The sequence below is a fragment of the Micropterus salmoides genome, unplaced genomic scaffold, assembly GCF_014851395.1.
Source record: "Micropterus salmoides isolate LMB-PRFRI ecotype aquatic unplaced genomic scaffold, ASM1485139v1 Ms_hic_scaffold_22, whole genome shotgun sequence".
In the NCBI taxonomy this organism is placed as follows: Eukaryota; Metazoa; Chordata; class Actinopteri; order Centrarchiformes; family Centrarchidae; genus Micropterus; species Micropterus salmoides.
In genome coordinates, this window is record NW_024041373.1 from 3,702,875 (window position 1) to 3,728,855 (window position 25,981).

At 41.3% G+C, this 25,981-nt stretch overlaps 2 protein-coding genes across 2 annotated transcripts in view; both read right to left on the reverse strand.

The window, feature by feature from the left end:
- The window catches only part of shtn1 (shootin 1), a 45,493-nt gene extending 28,625 nt beyond the window's left edge, over positions 1-16,868 (reverse strand). The window contains 5 exon segments of the mRNA XM_038736827.1: positions 67-151; positions 10,456-10,516; positions 11,714-11,902; positions 12,336-12,388; positions 16,240-16,868. Of these exon segments, the coding sequence (XP_038592755.1) occupies positions 67-151; positions 10,456-10,516; positions 11,714-11,902; positions 12,336-12,388; positions 16,240-16,294 (443 nt within the window). The 5' untranslated portion in view covers positions 16,295-16,868.
- Positions 16,869-17,295: 427 nt separating this feature from the next.
- Positions 17,296-25,981, reverse strand: part of LOC119916859 (V-type proton ATPase subunit B, brain isoform) — a 59,975-nt gene continuing 51,289 nt past the window's right edge. Inside the window, exons 10-14 of the mRNA XM_038736825.1 lie at positions 24,108-24,258; positions 23,365-23,447; positions 19,798-19,902; positions 19,582-19,711; positions 17,296-18,465 (exon numbers count right to left, since the gene is read on the reverse strand). Coding sequence (XP_038592753.1) covers positions 18,323-18,465; positions 19,582-19,711; positions 19,798-19,902; positions 23,365-23,447; positions 24,108-24,258 — 612 coding nt within the window. The 3' untranslated portion in view covers positions 17,296-18,322. The remainder of the gene's footprint in view (positions 18,466-19,581; positions 19,712-19,797; positions 19,903-23,364; positions 23,448-24,107; positions 24,259-25,981) is intronic.

Genomic DNA, 25,981 nt, shown 5'->3' on the forward strand with positions numbered 1-25,981 from the left:
GATCTGACAGAATACTAGCAGTATTGTTGACAGTAATTGTTTAAAGATGAAGTGTACCTTGGAGGCCAGGCTTCAGCACTTTCTCTACATGTTCTCTCGATCTCCAGGTTCTCCTGAATGGCACTGACCTCTTCAATAACCATCTGAGAAACTAAGAAAAAAATGGAATTAAAAAAAGACAATGATAAACCATATTGTTTCTATTTTATTTTAAATTATTTTATTATTGATGCCTTGACTAATTTGTAAGTACTGTTGGTAGGTTAAGGTGGAGCACATTTTAACAGCTTTATTCACTGTTAGTAAGTTCATCTATAGCAATGAACAATTTTAAAGGCATCTCCATCATATGTTTTGTATGTCAGGCTATATTTGTTAACTAGTAACTATATCTATGAAATATGTTACGTCACGTTAATGTGCTGTACTGTAATGTTATTATTTGTAATAATAACATTATTATTACAGAAAAAACAAGGCAACAGAAATGTTACCAGTGAAGACAGTAGTCTTTGTGGCCCAACCAGTAACAAACGTCACCTTGTGGAGACCATTATGTTATTTTCACATTGCCAATCAAAACACCATTAACCAACTGACAAAGCAACAAACTAACAGACTGAGACAGGGACTAGAAAATTATGCATGTTTGTCTTACAATCTGTGACCTTTAGCAAAGGAGCCCACTAGTCAGAAGCTTTGCATGATGTGACAATGATAATGAAATATGAAAAGCAGCATTTCAGATTGTACTGAATGACTGCATTCATGTCAATACAAACTTAAAAAGTCAACTGATCAAAATGTAATCAAGGAAACAAAGAATATGATTAGGAAGTTGTAAATGAGTGGGTGCATACCTGTGACTTCTCATTTCATTGCGCAGTTAATTGAGAGAAGAATGCCATAACACTTGACACTGAAGTATATTTCTTCTTGTTATTGTGTCTGTTATCAGTAGTTCGTGACCTGTGTGCATCATTATGATTTGAATTCAAAAAGAAGTGAACTAAATGTTGTTACCAATGTATCTTTTATTCAGATCATTTTCCCTACCCTTTTATTTTCATCAGCCAGGACCAAGGTGGAATGTGGACCAATGAGTATAGACTGAATGCAGGCATGAAACTAGTTTAGAGCATAAAAATATGTCAGAGTGTATGTGGGCTTTTTGGAAAGTATGATACATGTGATGTTGCACTTAACCCAGGATGAACGGAAACATTTACATTTAACTTTTACTACATTTATTTTTTGCAACATTACTGTACCATGGCATATCATTTTTATTTGATAAAACACAATATCTCACATGTTTTGACAAAACATCCTTAACTTAAGGCCCACTTACTCTTATGGAGTCTTCGAACATATTAAGCGGTCTTCATTAGCAAATGGAGTTATATAAGTCCTCCAAATAATGGAATGTTTGAACATCCACAGCTCCACAACAACTGAGAAAAGTACGATCGACAGCTCCAGTTTTGCCAACTGTTTCCAAGGGCCAGAATAAACTGTTAAGCTTAAATCTAATGCTTGCTTAAAGCTTAGTATTAAACTTGATATTATCAATTTTAAAAGTTGATATGGATGAAATGTTGAGCTTAAAATATATCACTGCTGCACATCCAAAGTGTCATGTGATAATTCGTCATTTGCCCATTGCTATGAGAGCAGCCCAAAATGTATAATGTGGACATTATACATGTCTATGTCTATGCAGACACCTATAATGTTGTATAAACAGAATTGTAGAGAAAGTAGACATGCAGCAGTGCATGTCTACTTTCCACTCCATGTTCATTTTGGAGTATTTGTGGCCTTTTTAGGGGTGCTCCGATCGATCGGCCGATAATGGCTTCAACTAGTTTGATCGGTGGTGTCTAAAAAGGCCGATCAGATGATGCAATACTCGCCAGACAAATTTTTAACGGCAGCTAAAATGGTTTCATTACAAGGTCTGAGCAGTTTTCAAAGCTAGCTAGCACCAAAGTCCTTTTCAGATTGATGCGCTCAGTTAATCATTTACACTGAGAATTACGCAGCAATTAGACAAGCGGAGCAACAAGCAGGAGCGATCCTGTGAAACTGTTGCTGTCGAGTTTAATTGTCTTCACCCACAGCACATCAGGCAGAGAGAGACTGATCCTTCAGTGTGAGTTTCCTGATGCAAAGAGAAGCGCAAATCAATAAGCTGACTGCCTCTGTCTCTCTCCGTTTTCTTTTTAAAACGGAGACCTTTTGCTACGTTTCCGCCTCCCGTCCATATTAAAAGGGCAAATTCGAAAATGTTTGTTTGAAAACGCTAAAAAAATAAATAGATTTCAGTCACGCAAAGCAAAAACACAGTGCTACTGACAGAGTTTTAGTTTTGGTATTTCTATTAAAATCTTTTATACTGTTTAAATAACACTACTCTGCATGTCGCCATATTTACTTTGCAACGACTCCCAGTCTATTTTCCGCCGCCACAGCCTCTTTGTGCTCCTGTGTTACATAAAAAAATTCCACTTCATTGTCAATGAATGCAAAAAATACCTGGTGTGGTTATTCGTCTGTATTATTTTCTTCTTCAGTCGCTTTAATATGGTCGGAGATCAGTTCTGATACGCAGCTAAAACGCTGCTGTGGACGGAGAAGATGGTATTCGTTATAAAACTGTTTTAAAAAAGTAGTAGTGCGGATGTAGCCGCACATTACCCCACTCCTCTCTAGTTAGCAATAGATTAATGGATATAATCCCATTTTAGTGTTTAGATTAAATGCCATATGTTCGGGCTCCATTGGTATTTTAACATCCAGAATCTTTGAGTTGAGGGTATGTTGTTTTGTTCACAGTTTCCCGAGCGGAATTTGATTTGGTTCTTTTTCAGTGTACCTTTTATACTGTGTAAGTATATGTGACTCTGCATTATGATTATTACACCCACAGATCAGATTTAAAATCATAATTCATAATCAATACTCAATACAATACTATTATTATTAAAAGAGTTCATGTGGGGTTCAGCCTAATCCAGCAAGTCTGCACTTTTGCAAGTTTGGGCTTAAAGATTTGTTGTTCTAACAGTTCCAGATGAATTTGAAACCACGACCAGATTACGTGGTTATCCACGTATGAAGAATGTAGTCCAAAACTAAAACATTGAACTAAAAGAAGCTACAAAGCTTCAAAGAGCTGAGGTGAACTGCAGAGTGGGTGATCATTCCCTGTGGAGTGTTTCACCTTATACACAATCATTTCACCCGTTGTTGATATGAAAAATATTGATAAGTGCAGCTTTAACTAAACTAGGTAGCTGAACAAAATCTGGTAAAATTCCAGATCACAAATGATAACACACAGATAATGTTGTTTAAGCTGCAATCACACCTCAGTACAAAAGAACGCCCCTAAAGAATGCCCTACCACTTATCTAATTAAACATTGTGGTTGAGCGATGAAGAAATTAAGCATTAGTGCCATTGCTGTGGGCAATTCCTTCCCCAGGGGACACCTAATTAAGATGATGAACGCCAGCGCTGGGCGATATCCGTGTTCGTCTGGTGCCCTCCACATCAGTCATTCAATAGTACTTAGCTGCCAGTTTTGTCCTGTGCCTCTTCTCCGTTCCTCTCTGCCTGTCTCCACAATGCTGTGGCCACACTCAGCAACCTATGAAAGGACGTCTTGAACTAAATGACATGTTAATTATAATTACTGGTAGCCATGGTAAATAAACAGCGGTGGAAGTGTTGAAAGTGTATGAGCATGAGTCGACGGGGGGCTCTGACACGTCAGAATTGGCAGTCTTAATTGTAAGTTTCGGCCTCCCCATCATCATCACTCCATCTTTATTCTCCCGTCTTTTTTGTGCCTGTCTTTTTTCATCCTCCTCTCAGGAAAGACAGTGATTACCCCTGGGCCGACGTGCTGCATAATGGTATCAGCGCCGCCAACGGAGCAGTGAATTAAATTGTATCTGCAGCCGCTGTGAAGCCTTGATGAGGGGGGCAGATGCCTTTGTGGTGTTATCATTATAACACAATGGTCATGTTGTCATCAACCTTGCCATCGGCAATTGAAAAGGCATGATTGTGTGTTGGGGGCTTTTTCTCCCGTCCTCCCACTACCCCCTCCACCAACCCTGCCACCCCATCCCCAGCCGTTTCGTTGTGAATAGGAGCAATTTTCTAAGAGCTATGAAATCACGTAATAGGTCCTAATATGCAGCTGCTTGGCACAGTGAGGCAGCCTCTATAAATGCGGAAGTCAAACACAATATGTGTTTTGGCTGGAGAATTGCTGAATACATGAGCACAGGCCAGATTTATTCAGATGAAAATCCACCGTTCCAACTGTCACCGTTACAAAGGCAAACTATTTGCTCTATCTTTCGACATGTGGTGCCCCATTTCAAATTCTGTCTTCACTAAAATGGTCATAGCAAAGCATTCAACCTGCAAGTAAAATCATTTTGGAAAATTGAATGGTGGGCCAAAACATTTGAAACATATTTGTAGTGTTTGGAAACAGATTTGTGATGAAAGCTGGAGTGCTATTCCAGCGCCATTATCTGTGTCCTGGTTCACATATTTGTGCAGCTGTGATCATTTCCGAACAACATATGTTTAATACAACAGAACACATGTTCTCTTATGAATGTTTATGCTGTCACAAATGAGATGATATAGGTATAGGTAGGCAGATGTGTAGAATCTGATACACCTTCTTGAGTTGTACGTTACGTTCCTTAATTGCCTAGTGCCATTGCATATACTGACATCATGATGCACTTCACATGGAAATATCTGATTGCTTGAAAACACAGCGTTTGCTATTTATTTAATTCTTACCTTACAGGTAACATCACATTAGCTAATTTAGCTGACACTTTTATCCAAAGCGACTTACAACTGCTACATATGTCAGAGGTCGCATGCCTCTGGAGCAACTATGGGATAAAGTGCAATTTATTCTTCTGCGTCAAATCAACGGCGTAGCCTCTGCGTAGCCCCTTACACTACGCCATCACCTACGCCGTAGCCTGACATGCACCTCCTCAAAATTGTAACTACACGTCGAGGTGGCGCGGACCGTGATTGGTCGGCTGGGTAGCCTCGCAATACCTCGAGCCGACAGGAAGTGCCTGTGCTTTACGTAACTTTAAGTTTTAAGCTTTAAGTAACTTTTACTATCGGTCAAAACAGCGGCTGTAACACAGTGAATCAATATATTTGACCGTCGCAACCCGAGCGAAATGACTCGTTTCACTATCAGAATGTGTCATTCGGTCGGTAACATTTGAAAAGGCTACACCAGCCACACGTATACAATTTTACCCCCATTCCCGAAACCGGAAGTTAGCCTGCTCGGCCGGCAAAAGTCAACACAGTGGACGCTGTGGCGCTACTGCCGACTAGCGTTTGGGGGTGTAATTGCAGAAGGACGGACACACCTACGCACAAGTATAAATGCATGGCTGCGTGTGAAGCCTACAGTGTAGCTACGCACGTGGACCCTACGCAGGAGTATAAACGGGCCTTGCTCAGGGACACATTGATGTCCCTGGTGTTGGTGTTCCATATAAATTAACTGCTCAAGTCCCTCAGTAAACAGAATTCATATCATACTTTGTCTATCAATACTTTCTTGACATTTGATCGGACGTTTTAGAAAGAAATTGAAAATATTGAACAGCAGATCAAAATAATAATAACAATAGCATAAAGCAGCAGTAGAACCAGAGTCGGACAGTCCTTTACACTCACTACACACGTGTAAGCAGGGCCCCGCTTCAGTCTCGTGTCAAAGGTCAAAGCTTTGAAGAGAGGACGAAGAGGGATTATCCTTCTGGGCACAGTTACACCGCAGGTTCACCCTTAACATGGACATCACCATGTTGAGCCGCCATGTTTCTACAGTAGCTGAAAACGGACAAACGGCTCTACTTTTCTGATGTTTCCTGTTGTCACCACCCGGCCCCCACCCCTGTTCTCTTACAGGCGCTGTCCTTTCTCTGTGGTTTCTGTTTGTGTGATGTTTGTGCCTCCCACCCCCATTTCTGCCCCCGTGTCCGGCCTGGTGACAAACATATACACATACAAATTTTTAAATAAATAATAAAGATGACAAAGGACTAAATTAAAACTGATAAAGTGCAACTACAGTCCAAAAAAACAAGGCTGCGCTTCAGTTTTAAGATGTTTAGATTGCAAAACTGTAGTCTACCAGTTGCTGTCTGGACTCACAATGCGAGGTGCACATGATTACAATCACAGGTGTTGCATCAACTGGCCGGAGTAGATTCGCACTGAGCCGAAAACCTTTCTTGCGTTGTATGCAGCCCCCTGACATTTTGCTTCCTAGGCAATGGCCCTTTCAGATAGGAAGCAATTTTCACTGCGCTGGCCGCGGGGTTTAGCGCCACAGGTCGACCCTGGTGCTGCTGCAGCTGGAGCTTCTCTGCTTCTGATTGGCTATTACTGGCTTTTGCTGACCCGCCCTTCTCTGCTTCTGATTGGCTAGTAGTCCTTAACTAGGAACTGCGCATGTGCAACTCCCAACAAAGATCATTTAGAGACAAGATGTATCACTCCATACCTAAAATGAAGCCTTCAACACAGGGTGAAAAGAGGAGCTGCAGCAATGTGCAGTATGACAAAAAATATGGTGTTTTTTGAAAATGAAACCATGTAAACCTGTTCTGGTACAACCCCTAAATAAGATTTTGCACCTGAAAATGAGCAGAATACCTCTTTAATTGAACATTTGACCTTGATTACCACGATTATTTGAATAATCCGTGTATGGTTCGTTCTTTCATTATTTTGTTTCAAAACCAAATCATAAAAAGTTCTGTTTTAAAACCATAACGGAAAAATGGAAAAACGGTAAACAAAAAAACAGACATCTGTTTAGTTTCTTGTGTTTTAAACACATAACGTAAAACAAAGGAGGTGCGTTTTGTTCTATCTTTGACCGGTGTTGAGTCCCTACAACTCCCCCTCCGTTCACCTTACAATGGGTTGTGCTGCCAGTGGAACCGTCGCACTGGACAGTCAGTGGTCGTTCCCTCTGGCTGGGTGAAGTCTGACCTCCTGATTTTAGCATAATCCATGTGTTCCTGCAGCTGGAGGCTAAATTCTTCCATCTCAGAAAGAAAATAAAGGTCGGATCGAAACAGTGTAGAGAGGCTGAACAAAAATTAACGAACATTTTAATCTGTGTATGATTCGTTAATTTAAAACTCGCCGAATAAACTAATAACAGTTCATGTTTACGTAATCAAATCAAATATTAAACCAAAGGTATTTGCCACTGCCAGGGTATTACCTTTTATCTAGCTTGTTAAAACAAGTTACCATCAGAGTCCAGTTTTCTTGTTGTTTTTTCTGAACAGGTATCAGCAGGTATCTTTTATCAGGGAGCAGCAGAAACACTATGTTCACACGATGGCATGGGTGGGGGGTCATTTTTTGAGCTTCTATGCTTCGATAGTAATTAAGAGCGAACAATCGAAGCTTCGCGTGTTTTGATCTGTAATAAAATTAAGCAATTGTAAAATTAATAAACGCCATAATTTCCACACTACTGCTGTCATCACTCAGTCTAAGGTGTTCCCACACACCTGAGAGCTTCATTTTGTTTTCCCGTTTATATGAACTGGAGCGTTACGTTCACCGCTGTCGGCGGAGGTCAGGCGCACCAAAAAAAAACTCGAATCTCAAAATTGAAAATCTAATGTGTACCCAACGGTAGAGCCCTGCACGGGCCTCAAATCTAGGCCCGAGCCTGGCCCTGGCCCGAGATGCTCAGGCCCTAGCCCGACCCGTGTTCGACAGCTCAATAAAATTATTAGCCCGAGTCCGAGCCCAAGCCTGTTTTTATTTTTTATTTTTTCATTACACAGCGACAGCCTGCCCTATTTGCAGCCATTAAAATATGCCAGTTTTGTTAGTTATGTTTCATGTCATTTCTTTATTAATTTATACAAATGTTTAGAGCATTTTATTTTTAATGACGACCAAGCAGCCGAGCCGACAGCGAGTGAAACATGTTTGATCACTTTAGCCTCTCAAATCAAGCTAATACTTTACTTAGCTACAATCTCACTTTCGGGAGATTGTGGTGGGGTCAGGGAGTAAACTTGTTGCTGACAGACGTCCATGGGCTGCGCCTACATTTATTAGCTCTTGCGCTAACTGGATGAAACCGTTCCCTGCTACCGTTTCAAATGACCGAATGTCCATACAACAGAAATTAGCTGTGAAAATAGCTGTGATTAGTGATTTCACCATAGAAGGAGTTGGTTTGGCAAGGAAATCAGTCACACTCATTTGTTTGCTGCTGCTGGTTGGTCCGCTACCGGTACATCCACCACGCTCAAAATGTCTTTGTAAATGAGATGATCCCGTCTTCTTACTATCGTAGCTTAGCACAGCCTTGCTAATTGTGCATTGTGCATAACCAGTTGGCTCATCATTTAAGGTTGTCACGATTTGAAAAACAGCCCAGAAGTTTGCCTTTCCTCTGGTGTTTTTTACCGTTTTAAGTTGGCCATCTGCGATTTTTCTCTTAATATTCTCCATTGCACATGAGGTGAATCGTGGGTCGCGCTGAGGAGAAACCTTCTTTGTGTGTGCGTGAGACTGTCATGTCAGTCGTATGTCAGTGTAATTATAAGATAGGTTAAAAACAGGTTATGAAATGTCTTTCTATGTTTGTTTTTCCATTGTCGACGTCAACTTCTCATATTTTCTTTTAATTAGCCTAATGTCTAAAAATATAAAAAGGATAACCCAAAAAGGCCCGAGGCCCGGCCCGCATGTGAACTATGACGTGAAAATTTGCCCGAAGCCCACCCCTAGGGGCGTAACTAAGTCGGGGCCCATTGGGCTGAAAGTCGGGGCCCATCGGGCTGAAATGCAGGGCTCTACCCAACGGTCGACTATTCGGGTCCAGCCCTAGTGGCCACCATTACTTTCCAGCACTGCCTTAACCCTCTTGGGCATGGAGTTCACCAGAGCTTCACAGGTTACCACTGGAGTCCTCTTCCACTCCTCCATGGCGACATCACGGAGCTGGTCCTTGCTGGACCTTGCACTCCTCCACATTCCATTTGAGGATGCCCCACAGATGCTCAGTAGGGTTCAGGTCTGGAGACATGCTTGGCCAGTCCATCACCTTTACCCTCATCTTCTTTAGCGAGGCAGTGGTCGTCTTGGAGGTGTGTTTATCATGTTGGAATACTGCCCTGTGGCCCAGTCTCCGAAGGGAGAGGATCTTGCTCTGCTTCAGTATGTCACAGTACATGTTGACATTCATGGTCCCTCAATGAACTGTAGCTCCCCAGTGCTGGCAGCACTCATGCAGCCCCAGACCAGGACACTCCCACCATCATGCCTGACTGTAGGCAAGACACACTTGTTTTGTACTCCTCACCTGGTTGCTGCCACACACACTTTACACCATCTGAACCAAATAAGTTTATCTCGGTCTCATCAGACCACAGGACATGGTTCCAGTAATCCATGTCCTCAGTCTGCTTGTCTTCAGCAAACTGTTTGCAGGCTTTCTTCTGCATCATCTTAGAAGAGCCTCCTTCTGGGACGACAGCCATGCAGACCAGTTTCATGCAGTGTGCGTAGTATGGTCTGAGCACTGACAGGCTGACCCCCCACCTCTTCAACCTCTGCAGCAATGCTGGCAGCACTCATAGGTCTAATTCCCAAAGACAACCTCTGGATATGACGCTGAGCACGTGCACTCAGCTTCTTTGGTGAGCATGGCGAGGCCTGTTCTGATTGGAACCTGTCCTGTTGAATCGCTGTATGGTCTTGGCCACCGTGCTGCAGCTTAGTTTCAGGGTCTTGACAACCTTCTTATAGCCTCGGCCGTCTTTATGTGGAGCAACAATTCTTTTTTTCAGATCCTCAGCTGATACCAAATAGTCAAAGATGGCGATGGGCGGAGCCTGATTCAACTGTCAATCTCACAGTCGAAGCTTCGCAGTGAAATATGGATCATGCCATTTTGGCGATATGGGGGTGCTCAATGTCTGATTTTACATAGAACTACCAGTTTTCTCCCAATAAGTTAATATACAGCCTATTAAAATACACATTTCAACGTTTAATGCTGTAAATAAAGATGTAAAAAGAAAAAAAAACTTTCAATAAATGTTTTTGAAGTGCGTGAATAAATCCAAAATTGTAACCCTAACCCTGGGTCGTCAGTGTGCATGTGTAGGCGTAGCGTGTGGGTAGTGGCAGTGGAGGAACACTTGCTGAAGAGACGGAGCTCCCCCCCCGCCAATCGCTGTGCACAAAAACACACATAATGACGACTATAGGTCGCCTATAGGCAGGACTACACGATTCTGATTCGACTATGCGACTATATAAATACAAGCATTAACCGAGTTAAGCTTGTTTGTAGAATAACATGTATTAACCCAGGAGATATAAACTTACCTTGCTGAAACTTATTGAGCTTCTCAATGGCCTCGTCTCTCTCCTCCTCCAGCCTCTTGCACTTATGAAAGAGAGACAGACAGAGCAGCAGGATCACTGCTGTTTTAATCAGCCTTCAACCTGTTTGCCTGTACAACAGCACAACTTAGATTGTGTGAAAAAAGCAGAATGTATTAAAAGGTATCAGAAGATAAATTACATATAGCGCTGCAGTAGCAGATTAAGAAATATAATTAATGTCCCCAAAGTGAGCCTGATGTGTCCATATATAATATACAATGAGTAACACAAAACATAAGAACCCACTGTACAATTTCAAAAGCAAGGCCTGAAGACTTTATATGGCTGTAGCAGAGAATGTCTGTGTCAATTATGAGAGCATTTGAACAAAGACTTGTAGAGATATAGATGCTAATTGATTTAGCACATTTTGAAAAATATTATAAACTTGAATCACTTGACCATAGGCTGCAGAGAGGCAAACGTTTGTCTTTTTGTTGCGCTGAAAATTTCTGGTCTCTAGAATGGGTGATTTTCTGAAGTTTGTCCATTTGTTATGATAAGCCATGCCAACTTTAATCAGTTGTTACCAAATCTTATGCACCAACTGATTGTGCAAACCATTTTTGTACAAATCCATTCAGCCAATTACGAGATATAAACGTCTCGTATTTTGGCGCCCCCTAGTGGCACTCAGTGAAGCTCAGACCTAGCATCCGAAAACATGCTCTAAGTTTGGCTACAATAGCTTAATGGGTAATTTTTACATATTGTTGTGTCTAAATGACTAGTACATACAAAACATTTTGAATCCGTGCAGTAGATGCTTCAGCTGGCAGCTGGACCAGCTGCAGTGGCTGCAACGTATTCCTTTTGGGCAATTACACCTGACAAAATTCCTCAGAAAGTGCTTATTTTTGCCAGTGACAGACTCAGACTGTTATATTGGGTGTCTGACAACATAATGGAAAGGATCCCTAAAAGGGACTCCCAGTGACATCCTTTGTTTTTAACATAAAACTGGTTTGCTTCTCGTAATCTTGTAAGGAGAGTTGTTGCAGGAAGATACCGGTGGAAACTTGAGTCAGAGTTGGAGAGAGGAGTTAGTTGTGTTCCTCTATGTTAGGGCTGCAGAATTAATCGAATATTGATCGCGATTACGATTTTAGCTTCCCACAATTAAATCAACATGATCGACGCCGATATGCATGCTCCACTCATGAAAAACTGCTGCATATCAAGCGCATCCTAAACTTACAGCCAAGGGGCTGATCTGGCAGCACACGCACCCTCCTGCTGCTACAATCCAGAGTAGCCAGCAAAGCCCATGGCATGTTTCCGCTGCTCCACGGCTGCCGGAGCTGGTCGCGACCCTTCTAGTCAATGCTTGGGAGTTCATCAGACGCAGCACGTCCCACAAACGTGCCAGATGCAGCTCTTGGCTCCGCTACGTGAAGAATACACAAGTCTATTTTTGACGGAAGCTGCGTCAAGCTGCACAGCATGAACTTGGCAGGAGGTCAGACAGAACGGCATAGAGAATCTGGTCAGGAGGCGCAGGGGACTGAACTGCCAGCCATGTGATGAGTGGACGACCAGCTCTAAATGTCAAAACTCACTATGAGACCCATCCACCCCACCCACCTCCCTGCAATGTAACAATGTCACTCTACTTTATGCCACAATAAGTCCTTGTCAAGTTAACATAAACATTGGTTGATTTTTGCATTTGAACAACAATAAATGTTGTTAATTTTCTTGAGGATGGTCTCTTTCCCAGACAGTACCTGGACAAAGAATGCGTCATAAGCTTTTACTATAATACAAATATTTCTACTTTAGCTGCCTTTGCTGCTCCTTCACTTAATATTAACACTTACCTCCATGGTTGTGGTCTTGTGCTTCCTATGCAGGCTCTCATACTCCTGTATAGCTGTAGGGAGCAAAGGATGCCAGTAAGCCATCTTCATCAGTAAATCACAATAACGCAAGGGTCAGTGAACACACAACTCACATTATCCTGTTTAAAAAAGTCAACCAATGGGAACTTCTTCATTTCCAGCATGTGATAACTTCTCATTCAGTGACTAGTACAGCTTGTGTCCTGTGTCACCTGACTATCATAGCACAAGATGTTGAATATAGTAACACTGGTTGTCTGAATATTTGCCTAGGGTGTAACTACAATAGTAAGGAGGAAGTTCCTTTTATAATACATTTGTGTTAACTTTAAATTTGTGAAACTTTTTTTTTTTTTTAAATAGACTATGACTGTACCTTACAGAGATATAGGGATGGCTTTACCCGGTTTCTACTTTAACAGGCCTTCTAAATAGACATATATGGTATAGTTACAACAGTGTCCAAACCTGCCAAACCACTACAAGGAGAGGAGTTCTGCTTTGCCCAGTGTTGCTGGCCAAGAAATATTTAACAGTTCTATTGAACACAACGTCACATTTTATACGTGTATTCTATAAGTGTTAAATAAACAAGATACAACACATTTAACCAGCACATTTCACTAACATGCTAAACAGTTACTTTACAGTGAACCTGCTAATATTCTGTTCCACATGCAACAAGGGACCTAATGACTTTCAGTGCACACTACAGTACTCTGCTCTGCCTCAAGCTTTACTGGTCATAGGTCTTAAATATGTGGTGGAATTAAGTGGTGGACTTAAACCACTATAACTTTAAAATGCTGCTTACATGTTAATGCATGAGTAATAATAACCCAAGAACTATTACATAAAAATCTTTATATATATGAAAATACATTACATGTAAGATCTTAAAAGGTTATTATGCAGTTGAGATGTTTGTGTTCTTGTTCTGACGTTTTGTCTCATGTCTGGTCAGTTTTGACATGCTTGCAGGGCTTTTCTCCATTTCTCCATTTAATAATAAAAATATCAAACTATAAATACATGTTTCTACATTCACATTATGATAATTTTGAATGCAAGACTTTCTCTTGCATTGTGGTATTGCCACTTTACTTAATGATCTAAATACTAGGTGCACCACTGACTAAAAGTAACCTGTAAAAGTACACATATTGCTGTTGAAGTCTAGACAAAGCTAGCAAAGAAAATGCAGCAAGGGGTGTTGTGGTGATTTAGCTGAATACCAAGCTGATTCCAATGTCCCCAGCTGGATTTGCTGCATGTCATTCCTTTTTCTTGCATTTACATTACAGTGATGTGAATATTTTGGGATTTGTTATAGTCCAAAAGGATTAATCAATTAATTGAAGTAATTGTCAGATAAATCATTTATTAAAATAAAACAAAGCTCTTATTTATGTGCTTTATTTACTTAAGTGGTACTTAATATATTATTTAGCTTTTGAACTTAGTTTGTCATCTGTCTTTTTTATGAGAAATAAAGAATACATTAGCAACTTGAAATCTTTACTGAAATACATTTTTAAGCCAAGAAGCTGCACACGTATACTACTTGAGTAAATGTAGTTGTCATTCCTTTTTAAAACATCTAAATATATAATAATAATAATAGTAATGGAAACATGATAAAGTATTGAAAGAAAAAAAACAGCTCCTAAGAATTTAACTGTATTGAGCCTTAAGTTAATGTATTTACAGGTGCTGGTCATATAATTAGAATATCATCAAAAAGTTGATTTATTTCAGTAATTCCATCAAAAAGTGAAACTTGGATATTATATTCATTCATTACACACAGACTGATATATTTCAAATGTTTATTTCATTTAATTGTGATGATTAAAACTGACAACTAATGAAAATCCCAAATTCAGTATCTCAGAAAATTAGAATATTACTTAAGACCAATACAAAAAAAGGATTTTTAGAAATGTTGGCCAACTGAAAATATGAACATGAAAAGTATGAGCATGTACAGCACTCAATACTAGTTGGGGCTCTTTTGCCTGAATTACTGCAGCAATGCGGCGTGGCATGAGTCCATCAGTCTGTGGCACTGCTCAGGTGTTATGAGAGCCCAGGTTGCTCTGATAGTGGCCTTCAGCTCTTCTGCATTGTTGGGTCTGGCGTATCGCATCTTCCTCTTCACAATACCCCATAGATTTTCTATAGGGTTCAGGTCAGTCGAGTTTGCTGGCCAATTAAGAACAGGGATACCATGGTCCTTAAACCAGGTACTGGTAGCTTTGGCACTGTGTGCAGGTGCCAAGTCCTGTTGGAAAATGAAATCTGCATCTCCATAAAGTTGGTCAGCAGCAGGAAGCATGAAGTGCTCTAAAACTTCCTGGTAGACGGCTGCGTTGACCTTGGACCTCAGAAAACACAGTGGACCAACACCAGCAGATGACATGGCACCCCAAACCATCACTGACTGTGGAAACTTTACACTGGACTTCAAGCAACGTGGATTCTGTGCCTCTCCTCTCTTCCTCCAGACTCTGGGACCTTGATTTCCAAAGGAAATGCAAAATTTACTTTCATCAGAGAACATAACTTTGGACCACTCAGCAGCAGTCCAGTCCTTTTTGTCTTTAGCCCAGGCGAGACGCTTCTGACGCTGTGTCTTGTTCAAGAGTGGCTTGACACAAGGAATGCGACAGCTGAAACCCATGTCTGCATACGTCTGTGCGTGGTGGTTCTTGAAGCACTGACTCCAGCTGCAGTCCACTCTTTGTGAATCTCCCCCACATTTTTGAATGGGTTTTGTTTCACAATCCTCTCCAGGGTGCGGTTATCCCTATTGCTTGTACACTTTTTTCTACCACATCTTTTCCTTCCCTTCGCCTCTCTATTAATGTGCTTGGACACAGAGCTCTGTGAACAGCCAGCCTCTTTAGCAATGACCTTTTGTGTCTTGCCCTCCTTGTGCAAGGTGTCAATGGTCGTCTTTTGGACAGCTGTCAAGTCAGCAGTCTTCCCCATGATTGTGTAGCCGCAGAACTAGAAAGAGACCATTTAAAGGCCTTTGCAGGTGTTAGTTAATTAGCTGATTAGAGTGTGGCACCAGTGTCTTCAATATTGAACCTTTTCACAATATTCTAATTTTCTGAGATACTGATTTTGGGGTTTTCATTAGTTGTCAGTATAATCATCAAAATTAAAAGGAATGAACACTTGAAATATATCAGTCTGTGTGGAATGAATGTATACATTATACAGTTTCACTTTTGAATGGAATTACTGAAAAAAATCAACTTTTTGATGATATTCTAATTATATGACCAGCACACTTAAGTGAAGGATCTGAATACTTCCACAACTGTTTGTGTTCAATCAAATGACCACACAGGAAACCATTCCAGCACAGGAATCCTAACATACAATAGGGAGTGGAGGGGGCAGGGGGCCTTTGGGCCCACTAGCAGTTTAAACTGCCCTGGTTGTAAGGCGTAAAAAGCCAGTCCTCCTACTGGACATGGACCTTGGCCATGAAAACAGAAACCACTAGAGCTGGAAAAGAATGGTGAAAGAATAAATTCAGCAGACGTTAGTAGACATCAACTCACAGTGGAGTGAAAGTTCTTCCCAGCCACCCACTCTCCTCCAGCTGCGTGTCAATCCCACTCCCACCTGACCCCATATGATCTTATACCGACATAAAAACTGCTCTGCCTGTTCACCAAAAACCTTCAAACTTTCGCTCAAAGCAGGTGCTCCCTGTGTCGTTTTACCAAACAGCTCTGTTTTTCATTTGTATATTTTTAGCGCGAATTAATTCCAATGCAAAAGCAAGACACGCGCCAGACACCGAGAGACCCTGGAACTGCCAGCAGCACTGTCCTCACCATCTGACGGCTCACAACAAACTCACCTTGGTTAGACAGATCTGTAACGACGCTCATTTTATCCAGCTCTTGTGCAGCCATACCGACAAAATCCTGAACCAAAGTCCACCAGGAAGTGCTTCAATGCGACACACCTGGAAGGTGGATTCTCTCGCGTGCACGCACACAGGCTGCAGTACAGTCTCACTGAGGACGTCCAGAGACCCGAGCTGACATTTGAAAATTCTATTTTTAAAAGAAAAATATGATCATACCACAGTAGTTAAATGGTAATGTATGGTAGTACATGGGACAGTAATAATCGGCCATTAAAACTGTATTTGTGCACATGCTTTGTAAAGCTTACACTGTAACTTTGTTTTGTTCCCACTGACCTGCCACATGCTTCTAATGTTTCTATAAGTTCACAAAGCAAAGGATAGAATCTGTGGAATGAGGTAAATATGTCTTGTGGATAATCAATTCTATAAAATAATATAAAACAGCCAATTCCATTGGACACATCCAGCAGACTGTATGTTGTGACTAAGCTTTGGGTGACCTGTTTTGAGAACTATCTTTAGTTGTCAGAATGACTCAGGTGGTCATGTTTGTACCAGGCTAAACAAAGGAGCTTAATGAAGACCCTGAGATGTGACTGAAAGTTCTGAAAAGCTAGTTAAGTGGGGATTTGAACGTTTTTGTTCATTGAACATTGTTTGTCTGCAGAGCTGTACTCGGTCCTATTTATATTAAGGTGGATTCTGTTTCTTAAAAAACTGGACATGCATTCATTGCTACCTCACAAAACTGTAATCTTGTCAGGGTGTAAAAACCTAAGCTAAAGCTGTTAGTTCTTTAGAGATGGCAGCTCTTGAAGGCACCAATGACATGAGATGAAATGTATTTAACAAAATGTAAAAGTTGCGCTGTAACAACTGACAGCACCTTTTCTGAAATTTTGATATGAAATGACAACTAAACACTCTCTGAATCTGTCAATAGAAAGCTTGATTGAATATTTGAGTTGACCAAATCGACCTCATGAAGAATATCTGTGTTGCTGATGTATGTGATGAATGAAGTGCAGAGATGACTCAACAGCATAATCATAATTTAATTTATTCATGGACACAAACTCACAAAACCATTATTGTTGCACAACAAAGAATTCATTTTTGCAGACACATGGGAATGTTTAATATACTCTTACATACTCATCTTTCGCAACACAAATCAAACAGCAAAACACAAATAACGATAACATCCACTGTATACTTTTCAGAATCAGTGGAGGAAGCAAGAGGGCCCAAAAGAGGGAGGAAAGAGTCTGGTGTAACATACAGTAAACATCTGGCCCAAGTTTGCCTGTTTACTACTGCTTCTTCAGCATGGAAATCTGACCAATAGCCAAATAAACCACTGACATGAAAAAATATAGCAGTTGCGTATTATTAACAAATACAGAGGGAGTGGACAAAATAAGATAAACACTCGACCCTCAGGTGACATTTATGATGTTCAAGCTCTGAGTTTGTGTTCAGCAAATATTCACTGTAAGCCTGCCTTTTAGTTTAGAAAATGACAATCAAGTTGAATTAACATTACTGACTGTCTTAATAAAAACCTGGCTGCAGGGGGGCTGTATTTCAGGGTATTTGGTATTTTGACAACCACCCTATATCTCCCACTCTTTAGTGGGAAGATTGATATTACATAGCATTTTTTTTTTAAATGAAAAGGAAGATCCAGCAGTAACACACCCCAATAAATAAGGACTCTATCATTTCAAGGATATGTTCACATTTTTGCAATCAAGGGTAGACATTACAACCGCCGACACTTTCCATATACACCGTCTGGACACATCTACGCTACAGTACATCTACAGAAGGGGAGATTATTGCCCTGTGGTCATTCAGGGTAGGGAAGTGGGGGTGGTGTTGGAGAAGAAGATGAACTGGAGGTAGTAAGAAGAGTAGAGAAAGAAGAGGTGAGGTTTGGGATGGGTCTCCAGGCCCCTTCAAGTGCAGGGCTGGAGGATGAGATGAAAGAAAGGAATAAAAGAGAAAGAAGGATGGTGGGTAGAAAGGTGAGTTGGGCTAGAACCAGAGCATCCCTCAGCGTGCCTCAGTGACGGGCGGCAGACTCCCTGGGGTAAAACTCAGCCAGGGTGCTCTGAGGAATCCTCTTGAGCATCTCCTTGGGGAAGATTCGCAGCAGCTGCCAGCCGATGTCCAGGGTTTCATACACTGTCCTGTTGTCGTACGGGCCTGATGGAGACAGTGGGGCCACAATGCTGGTTAGCATCCACACATATTATCGACTGTGGCTGTCACACATTCTTTACTGTACATCAAATCAAGCAAAGATGTTCCTGAAAATGGGCCGTATGGAAAGGGATAAAATACTTCTTTCCCAGTTCCCATCCTGGATCGCTGTTAAGGGTGCTTACTATTCTCCTGTGGAATCCATCAGTGCTCAAGAGGAAATACAGCTCTGTATGCACAGCATTTACCAAGAAGATTAAACCATTTGTTCCGTCACTTTCAAGAAACTAGAGCGAGAAACAAATGGTCAGGTATGGTTCAGTAACTAAGAAGGACGCTACACAGATCGATATTGTTCAGGGACAAACTTAAACTCAAGGTCATCTAGACTAGCAGGAAAACTGAGTGACACAGGATTTCACAGTCCTGAAGTCACAGTCAGAGACCAGATAGACAGGAGACAGCTACTGCCACACACCTTTCCCCATTCCCACTTCTGAATTTCCTTTATAATCACCTTAGAATAAAGATTTTGTATGTGGTGTCATTTATTCATTTCCACCACACTGAACTGAATACAGTATATGTATATATATGTGACTAACCCTAAATTAAATTTCTCCTGCTTGAACACTTCCTAAATAAAACAGGTGAACTCTGGCACAAGGTTCTCTGTGGTGAACTCACAGGAGAGCTGGCAGTGTGCAAACACTTTAGGTATTGTATATAGGTATCCAATTACAATCCCTTAGAGCTGCAACTAACAATATTTTCATTCTCAATCAATCTGTTGCTATTTTTACAATGAACTACTTAGACTATAAAATGTTCGAAAAATAGCGAAATATGTCCATCATAACTTCCTGGAGCCCAAGGTGATGTCTTCAAATTGCATGCTTTGTCTGACAGCCCAAAACCCTAAGATATTCAGTTTACACGAGTGTAAAGAGAAAAGCACCAAATTGACATTTGAGGAGCATTTGAGGAGCTTATTCAGTTCATTCATGGAACAATGAACTGCCCATATTAGCTGTGGTTGCCAGCTCCTGCCTGCACCCTCACGGTTATAAATGATGTGGACAGGATTAGCTCTGAAACTAACACATGGAATCTTCTTACCCTGAGCAATGAAATTCTTCTCAAACTTCTGTAGGAACTCAAGGTAGAGCAGATCATCAGAGGTGAGGGCTTCTTCTCCAACCACAGCCTTCATAGCCTGGACGTCTTTACCAATGGCATAACAGGCATACTAGATAAGGAGACACACTGTTCATCAGAAACATTATGGCCAGCATACAGGACACATGTTTGGGTACAAGAGGTAAGATTTGTTACCAGCTGGTTAGAAACATCAGCATGGTCCTTCCTGGTCATCCCCTCACCGATGGCTGACTTCATCAGACGGGACAGTGAGGGCAACACATTGATGGGTGGGTAGATCTGAAAAACAAGTATGAAATTCACTGAATTATTACATGTTTTGTTAATGAAATGAGTTTAGGCCCTGGAAAAGATTAGTTTAACTTAAATTTGTACTACGGTTGATCCTCTCTATTTTCATATCGTCTGATCATGGCTACTTGAGATCACCTATTGGCGATCTGATTGCCAGTGGGCAGTGTTACGTTGTAGCTTCTCAGTGAAATGCTAGCATGGAAGAAACAGGCTTATTAGCTTTAAGAGAGAAACCACCAGAAACATCTGGAAATGCACAGTACGGTGTTTCCCACATAATTACCATGTAACTGGCGCAGCAGGGAGAAGGAGGGTGCAATCAATAGCGGCTATGTACAGCGTGTCAACCTTGACAACCCGTCTGTATTATAAAGTTAACATATCAGTCTCCAAAATTGACAGCGTTGTGTTAAGAAAATAGATACACTAACTTCTCAGCGTTAACTTCAATGCATTCGTTTTTCTATAAACACACGGCTCTGTTTCAATGTGTTTGTGAGGGGGGGGGGGAACGAACGACCAAGCAGAGGGGCTGAGTGAATCTATGTGCTGTGCGCAGCTCCGCGATGAATGATGATTTTCCTCATATTAAATAGTATGTGGCGTTTCAGCATTATATTGTGGTGTTGCCACAAATAAATCAATGAACAGGAAACACTGCAGTGTGGTGCAGGTTGTAGAGACTGTTTTTATGTCATCTTAGTTCCGTTAGTGAGTTAGTTAAAATTGCCTTAATATCGGTGCATGAAAAACCAATCGCTGATCATCTCTTCAATCGTCGTTGGGGATCCAATCGCCAGTCGGATCAACCCTAATTCATACAATACAGATTGTTTTTGTTTCTCTCCCTGCTGTCTCAGTGTGACAGTGGGCTGGGACAGATCTGTCTACTTGGCAGGCTGGCATAGTGCAGAATGTAGTGTGGTAACAGATCTCACACTGAACATAGTTTTTGGCTTGTTCAAAATTAAATAATAGGCACTCACAACCAATTCAGACTGACTGTGTCTGAAAGGGAGCTTCATACAGTTCGGTACAGCACTTATCTGCACTGTCCATTGTGGGTATGAATGTCCATAAATTCTCTTAGAAATCCTAAAAACTTGCCTGAGGATCATCATGTTTTTGTTCAGTATAATCAAATGACAGACATCTGTACATTTATTGGTACACTGCTAACAGCTGATTCAACATTCTGTAAACAAATATAGGCTAAAAAACAGGTCTAAAGTTGTAGCCCACAGCTAACTAACTGTCTCCATGGCAACATTATCCTACCTGTTTACTGTAGTTCCAAATGATTGTCTGATTATTATTATTGCATTAATATATCCAAAACTGAAGTAAGAAAAAGAATTATAGTAGTGCCAAATACAGATATATTAACTTTTGTGACATTCGTAAGCTTAGAATGTATCAACACTTGACATTCCACTACCTATTCATATACAGGTACAGTAACTCACAAAAGTGAGTACACCCCTCACATGTTTGTAAATATTTGATTCGATCAAATTTTTATTTCAATCGATTATTTGATTGATCTTTTCATGTGACAACACTGAAGAAATGAGAAGAACTTTGCTACAATGTAAAGTAGTGAGTGGACAGCTTGTGTAACACTTCACACAGCTATTAATGTCTAAACCGCTGGCAACACTGCCTCAACCCTCTTGGGCATGGAGTTCACCAGAGCTTCACAGGTTACCACTGGAGTCCTCTTCCACTCCTCCATTGCGACATCACGGAGCTGGTCCTTGCTGGACCTTGCACTCCTCCACATTCCATTTGAGGATGCCCCACAGATGCTCAGTAGGGTTCAGGTCTGGAGACATGCTTGGCCAGTCCATCACCTTTACCCTCATCTTCTTTAGCGAGGCAGTGGTCGTCTTGGAGGTGTGTTTATCATGTTGGAATACTGCCCTGTGGCCCAGTCTCCGAAGGGAGAGGATCTTGCTCTGCTTCAGTATGTCACAGTACATGTTGGCATTCATGGTCCCTCAATGAACTGTAGCTCCCCAGTGCTGGCAGCACTCATGCAGCCCCAGACCAGGACACTCCCACCACCATGCCTGACTGTAGGCAAGACACACTTGTTTTTGTACTCCTCACCTGGTTGCTGCCACACACACTTTACACCATCTGAACCAAATAAGTTTATCTCGGTCTCATCAGACCACAGGACATGGTTCCAGTAATCCATGTCCTCAGTCTGCTTGTCTTCAGCAAACTGTTTGCAGGCTTTCTTCTGCATCATCTTTAGAAGAGGCTTCCTTCTGGGACGACAGCCATGCAGACCAGTTTCATGCAGTGTGCGTAGTATGGTCTGAGCACTGACAGGCTGACCCCCCACCCCTTCAACCTCTGCAGCAATGCTGGCAGCACTCATAGGTCTAATTCCCAAAGACAACCTCTGGATATGACGCTGAGCACGTGCACTCAGCTTCTTTGGTTGAGCATGGCGAGGCCTGTTCTGATTGGAACCTGTCCTGTTGAATCGCTGTATGGTCTTGGCCACCGTGCTGCAGCTTAGTTTCAGGGTCTTGGCAATCTTCTTATAGCCTCGGCCGTCTTTATGTGGAGCAACAATTCTTTTTCTCAGATCCTCAGACTTCTTTGCCATGAGGTGCCATGTTGAACTGCCAGTGAGCAGTATGAGGGAGTGTGAGAGCGATAACACCAAATTTAACAGACATGCTCCCCATTCACACCTGATCCTGTAAAACTAACGAGTCACATGACACTGGGGAGGGAAAATGGCTAATTGGGGTGTCCTCACTTTTGTTGCCGGCGGTTTAGACATTAATGGATGCGTGATGTGTTATTTTGAGGGGACAGCACATTTACACTGTTATACAAGCTGTACACTCACTAATTTACATTGTAGCAAAGTGTCATTTCTTCAGTGTTGTCACATGAAAAGATAGAATCAAATATTTACCGGTTTACATGTGAGGGGTGTGCTCACTTTTGTGAGATACTGTATTTACAGTGCGTTAAAACCTGTGGACACAGTGTAATTCTTTGTTTGTCAGTGACGTTTATGGAACTATGCTAGAGACTGAAGTCTCTGCTGTGATTAACCTGTGACCATTGTCTCACAAATGGGTCCACACAGTTTCGAAGGCATGTCAGTTAACCTGCATTATCTACCTTTAATGTATGAAAGGGTTTTTTAAACATGAGCGTGAAGCTGGCCAGTAATTTGAAGAGTTGAATTGTCATTTTGACTGGGTTATTTGGCGATGCCTGAGTTTGAATACATTGCCCACACCTGGTAAAATGACCAAAGCCACAGGTGTAAGCATCTGACAGTAAATTGCTCCATGTGTATATGAATGCAGATAAAAATGATCAGTACAATTGGTGGCATTCTGAATCAAAGCTAACCCAAGTCTTTGCCCCAAGTTGGAAGAATGGTGTTTTGAAGAAATGGCTGACGAATACCTGTCTGTTGTGCAGCTGTCTGTCAACGTAGACCTGTCCCTCTGTGATGTATCCAGTCAGATCAGGAATTGGATGGGTGATGTCTGTTAGAGGCACAAAATGATTTAAATCACAACATATCCAACAAATCACGACACTATACAACGGTTACATACTGCAATACAATTCATTTAAACACTACTACCTCAGATGAGTTAACATTCACAGTGAAGGACATCTACATTTGAGACACTATTCAAATCACTCACTTATTTGCAGGCATTAAATAATGCCACACATTGGACAGAAATAGACAGAATTTTTGTTAGCTTCCCAAGACCTTTACTGTAAATCAAAAGCCCACGAGCCCTTGGAAACATTCGCAGTGTTAAGTAAAAGCCGACACAATCACCTCCCTGTGATGCTGTAATGGGGGACTCGTGTTCAACAAGATAGGAGTATGCTCTTCATACATGTTGCTATAGTAACTGCAGGCATCAAAAATGTCTCAGTCCATTTGAGATGCCTACTCCAGTAATTCAAACAATGATTTCTGAGAGATTTAGGCATTTAAGGACAGACAATAGAGTATAATCTGCATAACCACGCTGATTTCCAACAGATACACAGCATTGCTTTGAATGCATAAAATACACATGTTTGTTTATAATTCATATTTATGTACCCTACAAGGCCGACAGTGGTGAAGGTGTAATTTTGGTTCAGGTCAAAGAAAGCTGTTTTTCAATTGCTACTGCTCTCACCATCATTGGGCATGGTGAGAATGGGGATCTGGGTGATGGAGCCGTTTCTGCCCTCCACTCGGCCGGCACGTTCGTAGATGGTGGCCAGATCAGTGTACATGTAGCCTGGAAAGCCTCGACGGCCGGGCACTTCCTCTCGGGCAGCAGAGACCTACAGGTGAGGAGTGGGTGGTGAGTGGTGGAGCGACATGTGTGGTAAGAAGGACACATGGTTGTTATCATTCATTTACATTTGGATGTCTCTTTATATTTTCATCATATTTGAGAACATTTTAAAGCTGCATTAATTAATTTGTTGGCTACTTGCAAGTGGCAGAATAGGCTGAAAATATAAGGGAGGGGATTATTATGTGTCATAGTTAATATTATTATTATAGAATTACTGCAGAAAATATGTTACCACATTATTTTCTGACTACAAATCCAGCAGACACAGAGCAACATTAGCATTCATTTGGAGTCATGTTTATGTCCATTTGATAAATCCAAGTTCAGTATTTACTTTTAGCTCTGTCTTTGGTCTGCTCCAGCTGCTGAGGGAAAAATCTGGCTCTGTAGCTGCTGGTGTTCACCAGCTGGACTCTGTGTCTGTCTGTTGTTTGGTGCAGGGCAAGTAGTGTACAGTGTGTATAACAGAGCTCTTCACTGAAAACAGCTACCTGCTCCTGATGATGTTTGCTCTAATCAGCTACTAATGTTAGCATGCCTGACAGACCAGTCTACTACGTACAGTAGTAACTGGGCATTACTTCCAATGGGAAAGAGCATATAGCAAGGAGCATTAGCAAAATACATTTCCTCTTACTCCAGTTTGCATCACAGGTTACGTTAGAAAAATCCCTATTCAGGAATGGCACATGAACTGGCCATGGGAGTTTAGGTTAATATTAGCATCATTCATCATCCCGGAAGCCCTTTCTTTTGTTAAAGTCCAACATTCAGATTGAAATTACAAACAATAAATGTTCCCCCTATCGTACTGTACTAGGGATAATTAGTTCTACCCTGCATTACACTAACAATGCTGCTCCATTATTTCAATGTCTTCTACATAGATCCACTACTGAGGATACTGTACTCTTATCTTTAAGGGTTATATCATGTATGTGGTCCTTAGCTAGGTAGCTATGAGTAATAAAAAGTAGTTGTTTCAGGCATCAACGGCTGCTGGTTAAAAAGAAGAAACCTGCTTTTCTACCTTTGTCTGAAATCAAGAAAGGGCTATTTAAAAAATTCCTACAAATCTCAAGTGTTAAATATGCCAGCACTATCACTGTATACTGCACTGTACCATGCTACAATGGGTGGGCATAACAGTATGTAAGCTGGCAGGGCTTAGTGAAGGGTCCAAAAGTCTTTCTGCTTCCCAACAGACCTGCAGGGCAAAGCGGATGTGAAGGGGAGGATGATTCATTTCAATCCAAAGAAATAAATATTCATTTTTTTCTTAAGGCTAAATCTTCCTTCCTACTATATGCTTTCTCTTAAACAAAAAAAATCTTTTAAACCCATTTACTGTTACTGAGAGTCAAGTGATGCTGACTCCTTCAGTATCTTTCAGAAGAGGTTGAAAATGTTGCCATTCTGTTTTCAGGTCCTCCACAAAAATGACCAAAAGCAAATCCTGGTTCCCAAAGCCAAATGAATTCAGAGCAAGAGGGAAGGAAAAAAAGTCCAATTCATTGTTGGATTCAAAGGTTGACGGGCAGGCTAAACACTTGTGAACTGTTGATTCAATGCAAAACTCAACCTTCACATGCGTGAATGGGAACAGAAGATAAATGTTAATGTCCTCCTGGCTCTTTGTACGTGCTGAAATACCCATCAAGCTGCATGAGTCTTAGCTGACTATTGGTGCTGCATACATGTACCAA